This window comes from Drosophila grimshawi, unplaced genomic scaffold (assembly GCF_018153295.1).
Source record: "Drosophila grimshawi isolate 15287-2541.00 unplaced genomic scaffold, ASM1815329v1 contig_311, whole genome shotgun sequence".
Taxonomy (NCBI): domain Eukaryota; kingdom Metazoa; phylum Arthropoda; class Insecta; order Diptera; family Drosophilidae; genus Drosophila; species Drosophila grimshawi.
The window spans coordinates 3,023,057-3,030,768 of NW_025063098.1; the positions used below are offsets into that span (position 1 = coordinate 3,023,057).

At 35.9% G+C, this 7,712-nt stretch overlaps 1 protein-coding gene across 1 annotated transcript; it reads right to left on the reverse strand.

Moving 5' to 3' along the window:
* Nucleotides 1-429: 429 nt before the first annotated feature.
* On the reverse strand, nt 430-3,273 carry LOC6563316. The gene is made up of 7 exons (XM_001990519.2): nt 2,933-3,273; nt 2,694-2,854; nt 2,416-2,617; nt 2,099-2,350; nt 1,102-2,033; nt 829-1,026; nt 430-680 (listed from the first exon to the last, which is right to left on the reverse strand). The coding sequence occupies exons 1-7, from the start codon at nt 3,232-3,234 to the stop codon at nt 568-570; spliced, it is 2,160 nt and encodes a 719-aa protein (XP_001990555.2). The 5' UTR covers nt 3,235-3,273; the 3' UTR covers nt 430-567.
* Nucleotides 3,274-7,712: the final 4,439 nt, after the last annotated feature.

Genomic DNA, 7,712 nt, shown 5'->3' on the forward strand with positions numbered 1-7,712 from the left:
TATCTTATTAGATCCCACCAACTTTTCGAGAAAAACAAATATATATTAAAGAATTTTTATTTTGATTAAATTAAATACATTTATGAATGAGAAATAATATATTTATATATACCATCTGACATCATTGATGCCTTGCGCAATAATTCTTTAAGAATAGTTCTCCATTTGTCTAAGCTTATCGATCAATAAGAGAAATTAATAACTTGTATGAGTAAAAATGAACAGTTTACCATCGTTTAGAAATGTCAGCTAACTTTTAATCTATTTCCGAAGTCACAAAGGGAGTTCAATACAGATGTCGAACTGCCTTTATAAGTGTGGAAAATCATGGTAAATTATAGTAGAGTATTGAAGAGATAAATAAAATAAATAATTAGTATTGAAATATTAGTATCCATTAACCAACAATTCACGATATACTTATAAAAAATGTATTGTATAACCCAAATCGAGCACTGACTAGACAAGACAAATTTCGAGTGCAGCTACATAAGCATGTAATAGGTAATTGTTTCTGGCACCTATGTTGAAATTTACTTGTTCGATTTAAGGGCAAAACTGAAGAGTCTAATACGAGTGCTGGTACGACTGGAGTTTCTGCCGGCGCTGATAGCAAACGGTCCAAATGCCAATAATAGCCAATTGAGTGACCAAGAAAAATGTTGCTGCAGATATAAGGCCTACAAAATAATAAATAACATAAAGAAAAAGAAAATGAGAAATAATGAAAATGAAATAAAATAAACAAATATTTAAGATCTCACTCAATTTTTAGTTTACGATTTAATTGTAATAATAAACCTTTATAGTTTTTTTAAAAACACTCACCAATGGCATTCACACAGAAACCATGTCCTGCATCAGCTGTTTTAAAATCAGTTTCATTATCCTCAGAATATTCACCGATATTCGACTTGCGACCCTGCTGCTTATCAAAGCCGAACTTGTCAGTTATTTGTATTGACTGTACCAGTAGCATTTCTTCGGGCGAGTTCAATTCACGCTTCTGTCGCATATCAAAATTGGCTAAAATGGAAGACCGAATTCCAATAGTAGTAAGAGCGTTTACAAAAGAGCTGTCAAACCCATTAATGATCTCACCTGTTATATTTAATGAACGACGCTTTCTTCCATATGAGAGCAAGGATCGATATTCGCCGCTGGTGTCCTCCTGGTCGCATTGTATCGGTTCACACGTGGGCATGCAAGGCGTGATCAGAGCACGGAACTGTACAACTTCACTGGAGGGAAACTTGAATGCGTCGAAATTGGATAGCAAAATCTTTGTTGAGGAAGCACTCTTCACTATGGGACCCATAATAAAGTGATCTGTGGGACAACCATTGGAGTCAATAAGCGTTATCTCCGAATTATCCACGCCATCCAAAGCGACCAGTTCGCGTACGAATATCTCATAAGGACTCTGCTCATCCAAGATTTGGAATTTCAATGCCAAGGGATCGCCGACTTCGGCAGAGCGCATCATATCGCTTCCATCGCGTGAAGTGATACGCATAATAACATTCGGAGAGTCCACAATGACTTCCTCGGACAACGCTGGCTGGAGATCGCCACGAACATCCAAGTTGACGCCATTGCTGACAGACTTGTTGCTCAAATCGTATTGGCAGGCCAAGGCCAGTCCCAGATCGGAGGAGGTAACAATCATATCATGATGCTGTATGATAATATCATTAACATAACGACCCGCTTGGCTCTGGCGCACATTGCACTCCAGGTCATGATAACTCATGCGCAACTCAAAGTCCAGGGCACTCCTCACATCAATTGCACATGATCTGGGCGAGCCCTTGGCATACACCTTTCCGCTGAATAGCTTTGAGGTGCGAATGCGAGCGAGCATTTCTCCACCGCCACACTCGATGGTCACATTATAGCAGGAGGCGAGCTCATATGTCGATGCCTCGGGCACCTCCAAGTAAGGATCTTGAACGTCTGTCAGCGTTGCCCGGCTGTGATGGGAAAGACGACAAACCATGTCACCCGTATCATTGTAGTCATATGAGTGGCATCTATATAAAGGAGAATATATCGAGAATATAAATATGTTTAATCAAATACTTGTGTTAATGCTCACCTATATGGAGAATTGAGACAAAGTTCACGGCACTCATCAACGCTGCTCACTTCCTGATACACGGAGTCAACAGTCTTTAAAATGCGTCCAGGCAATCGCTTGAATTCACACAGCTTATTCGGCTCCTCTATGCAATGATTCTCAAGATATTCACTACCCTCCATGGCTTGGAAGGCATTCGTACCAGCTAGTGTCGATCGGTCCATTTCACTAAGCTCACAAACACCAGATTCCCTTATAAAGTTTGCTGACCTGTAATAAGTTAACAAGGGATTTTAAATATAGATATTTAAATAGTACTTAAAACCTTTTATTACCTGCATGTAAACTCATTCTCGTCAAGGCACAATTCAGAACATTGCCGCCGTGATGAAACCGATACGCTGCGTTTAACTTCCGACCTTAACTTATAATTTTGTACTCGATCGATGTACCAAGCTCGTAAACATGGCTTTTTTGAGTGGCAATACTTCTGGGCATATATTGTGAACACAGGAAACTGTGATTTTGTTAAAGCTCCTACAAATGAAATGAATGCAATTTAATTATAAGATTCTTCTAAACATATTAAATATAAATGTGAACAAGTAATTACCTGGAAGTTGATCAGCATTAGCTGAAAAGAGAACGCACAGCCCAGTCTCATAATTTACCGACTGACAAGTCCTGTTCTTGAGACAAATGTCCAGACAGTCAGTTAACATTAAGGTACCAGGCAGTGATTCCAAAAGTCTGCCAGGAGCGGAGAAAACATAGCTGCAAAGTTCAAAATAACCAAAATTAAAGATAAAATTTATCTAAATATGATTTATGGAATAATTTATTCCCACTTACCCAGTCACAATTTCAAATCCAACGAGCTCATAGTCGCATGGCAGATTCTTGGACTCGAAATCCGTGGCGGCCGAGAGATCAACCGCAGAGTTTCGATTCTCAGTCGCAATCGCTGGAACTACTGGTATATCATTTGTCGGAGAGATCTCTGTTGTTGTCTCCATTCCCAATGGAATTTCTGTTGTTGTTGTTTCTTCGCTCTTATCAGACACATCAAGACTGCTGCTGTCCACAGTTGCCGACTCCTGCGCCTGAGTCACGCACACCATTAATACCACTATTGCAATGCATTTGTAAAACATGTTGATTTATGGCCATAAACCGCTATGACTAATTGGTATCTAAAAAATTAGAAAATTTTATTTGTAGAGTTAAATGGCATAAATACGATTCAGTTTCGTATAATATTTATGATATATAGAAACCACTAAAACAGAGAAAGAAGTTTCTCAATGTGTTTTGCATATATTAAGTCAGCTAATGATAGGAATGGGCGGCTCTTAAGATAAATATATAGAAAGTCAGTTCGCATTTGGTTTGCTTGTGCCTTGATTTTTGTAAGTTATTAAAAAATAAATGACCAACATTGACCTTAGGCTGGCCAGTCTTAAAACTTAGTTAACCTTTTCAATTGCGGTGATTCCGTTGTGCACTATGAGATACACTATGTCATAACAGCACAAGAAAGTCAATTACCTCTTGGGGGAGTGAGTGACCTGACTTCTGTTCTGGTTGGGTGAGTAAAATTGTGAAGCGACTGCTGAGTTAATGGCCAACAAGAATGCTTGATACTTAGTGGGGAAGTAAAGATAATAAAAAGGTTGTGAACCTTTAAATTTCCTTTGTGGAGAGGGCACGACCAGATATATACCCTATATATATATATATATATATATATATATATATATGCTAGTCGCAAATTTCGCACCCGCAACTTGACAAAATCAAAATCTTTGCTTGGCGACTTACTCTAAGATGTTCCCAAAGTATTGTTGAAGCTCCCAACAGAGAAAGACAAGTATTGTCTATGTGTGCTTTAAGCTGTTATTAAACTGGGTACATGTGGCGCTCTCGGCTTTTTTTTTGACAGTAACGCACATACTGGTTTTTTTTTCTGTGTTAAAGATACTTAAAAAAGAGCATCGTAATTTCACTTTCTCAAAAGTCGCCATAAGCCATAACATTTAAAGCTGATTTGTCATTTGCCAATGACAGCAGGTGTCCACAGCTTATTCGACTTACAAAAAATCGCTCACAGACGCAAGTAATGTACGCTTGTGTACTTTCTTAAGGGAACACTCATAAAAATAATCTATATACATACATAAGCATACATTAAGTGGATTTTCTTTCGGTTTTCTTTACACATCTAACTTCCAATTAGCAACGTTTACCAACCGTGACGACTGGTCACTGACTAGTAAATACACCAGCGCATACTATCCACTAAAAATAGAACTCACAGGTCGAAAAACTTGTTATTCTAACAGTGAATTTTACTCTTTGTGTGTGTGCGTGTGTGTGTGTGTGTGTGTGTGTGTGTGTGTGTGTATGCAAGCATGTATAAATATATACATTTCGATAGCGTGGTGCATCATGCAAGCCATACATTAAAATTGCATGCTGCAAGATGCAAGCTGCTGACACAAGAAATGCTCGAGCCCCATGGCCAAAGAGCTACACAGCAAATAATTTAAGTTACAATTAAATGCCTTGGCTAATTCTTGTAATTAAATTCATTTAAATGCCAATAATGTTGACAGCAAACCCCATCATGAATTTTCTCAGTTGTTAGGGAAAAAAAGTTTAAAAAATAAATGTCACTCGGCGTATAAATTTTAAAATTTTAAATAATACTTCCTTTGAGAAAAATTCACTTTACTGTAATTAACTTAATTAAGATTCCTATAATATTGGCTGCGCAACCCACAATGAATTGTCTTAGTTGCGAAGAAATATTTTAAATAATTTCACTCTACATAAAAAATTTTTCTTAGTTGCAAAGAAATATAAAAAAAAATTTCACTCAACGTAAAAGTATTGCTATTTAAGATGATATTTAATTGGAGAAAAAATACCCTTCACCCACAGTTTTATTCGGTGTATTCTTTTCGGTGTTAAATTTACTCCAAGTCATGCCTTTTGATGTTTTTTCTCTCATTATGTTGACTTAATTTAAATGTAAAATAACAAAAAAAAAAATGCTTGATCTCCCATAAGCATAAATTGGGTTGAGTTGTCTACGACTAGCAAAGGTCTTCGAAAGTTAGTAGTTTTTGGTTGTTAAGAATTCGATTTTATTTCTCCTTTCTAATTATGGCTTTAACTGCATTGGATTCTTAAAATTGGATTATAGTAGTAAGCATCAAAAGATATTATGTCTTAACATAAATTGTTTACCGTGCATGCACTTTAATCTTGATTGGGAACGCAGCTTAAGTCAACGGTATTTGATACACACCGACTCCAACATGCGAACACACCTACCGCCATTTCACCAAAATAAACCGGCTTCTTAAAACCGCATCTATTGGAGAGAATTGGAAACGCTGTGTTTCTGTATACAGTTGTCTTAAGTTCTGTTATTATCAATTTCTTTTAACATGTTGATGAATCTAACATATGCGCAATGTACATATCACAATCAACATAAATCTATATGCAAATAACTCTTTATTTATTCTCTTCAGGAGCATTCGAATTGGTATGCAGAAAAGGTTCACTTGTTCAGTTTCACCAGCACTTGAAGAGGTGGTCATCTGTACATCTAAAATGCTTAGAAATCCACAAAATAATCAGGTCAATTATTATACGCTGATGTTGTCGCTGCCATTAAGAGAAATACTCGATATACTTGTTGGCGGTTGCATAAAATTCATAAAGAGAAGCCACAAACCACATGTCTGTTGTTTGGTGCTGGCTTAAGTATGCCATTGATCGGGTCGGATTGTTGCTCACATGAGAAATGTGTGGTCTTCGATTAGCACGGAAATTATGTCAATTCGTATTTATTGCTTTGATCTATCTTTCGATTGGAAACAGGAAACGTTTTAGTATATTTGCAATAGAATAAATCATTTATTTCATTCACTATCTCCAATTGCTCTGAAGTCTCTAGTCTTGATTTAGAAATCTAACATATATCTGCACCCATACACACATAAAAAAGATAAGGTTGGAGCTTTCAAAATGACGCATTTAATCGCTAAATAGATGTGGGTCAACTTTTCGGTAACGGTGGGCTGGACTTAACATTTTCTTTCTCTGATTCCGACCATAAATTAGCATTCTAATTAATTGTTAACACCAAAGCTAACAGAAAAACTGAAAATAACTGGTTTTATATACTACATTGGAACTACAGCGGTAAAAATCATAGAATTGCTTGACAAACGCCTATTTGAAATCTAAACACATCATGACACACAAAATCGAGTGAATGAATAAAATCAGTCGACCTCGCAGCATTCATATGGGAGAAAGTTCTCTTGCTTTTTCTTTCTTTTTTTTATTTATTTATTATTGTTTTTTTTTTGTTTTTTTTTTTTTGCCTGTATTGATTTAAGCTGTTTTGCGGACTTTGAAATGACATCACTCGATATACCTAAGTACACATTCTAAACTGTATTTGATTGCCCTATTTTCAATTCAAAATTTATACATTTGCATATTTAAGTGTACTTCAATTAAATTTATTTACTAACTTTCTGACTTTCGGAATTTTGCACACGTAGTGGACAGACGGAAAAGAAGATTTGCAGAGATGTTAAGGTCTTAAAAAATTACACCTGCTTTGTCAGCTCTAACATTAAGCTGTGATTTACAGTATAATTTAACTGCACCACGCTACCGTTTGCTAATGTTTTGACGGAAGTTTTATTAAAAAATCTTATTGCTTTTTGTGATTTGTCTTAGCTTGAAATTGCTAGTTTTTTTACTGCACTCTTACAGTTTAGTGCCTACAGAATCTTCTTTGCCACATTTATGGAGCACCAATAGCAATCGGACGCCGTTGCCGCTGCGGTTCGAACAAACCGGTTAACATTGTTCTTTCTTGTGATTTTTCTTAGTCATTCTTCAGTCAGTGCATTGCTTTTTTCTTAAGCTGTCAAGTGAGGGTAATGATTCTTATACCCTGTTCGCAGACGGAAGAAAAAATATGCTGCTATCTTTGCAATGATTGTCTGTCTGTCAATTGAAACAACAGACTCCCAACTTGGACGATAAACTCTCTTGATAGAGTGAAAATACTATTTTTTACTGCGAAAGAAGGCTTGTTCGATTCCTGAAGCTCTCCTTTGAATATTTTGCACTCTTATAAATATCTAGCCAAATGTATTCCCACTGCAACCACTCCTCCATTGTAGATCTTAAAAAAAAGTATGGGCTTAAAACCAAGGACAGCTTTACAATTACTAGCTTTCTAATTAATAATGATTTTCCCACATGAGTTCAGATGCTCTAACACTTGGTACAGAGTATCGCACAATCGGTTACGTCCGACTGCTTGGTTCTAGCTTGATGCCAATTCCCATAGGCATTTAAATATCCATCTATACATATGTGTATAAATTATTGTTTAAGCGAAAATAATATGTAATTTGAAAAGTATTTATACAATATGCAAATGATGTTAAATTATATCAAATATTAAATACAATTTTTATTACGATATAAACAACAATTATTTGTAAAATAATTTTAAAATATTATTATTAATTTGGTTTTTTATACACAAAACCAAATCAATTTTTTTTTTTTATAATTTTCAACTGACATT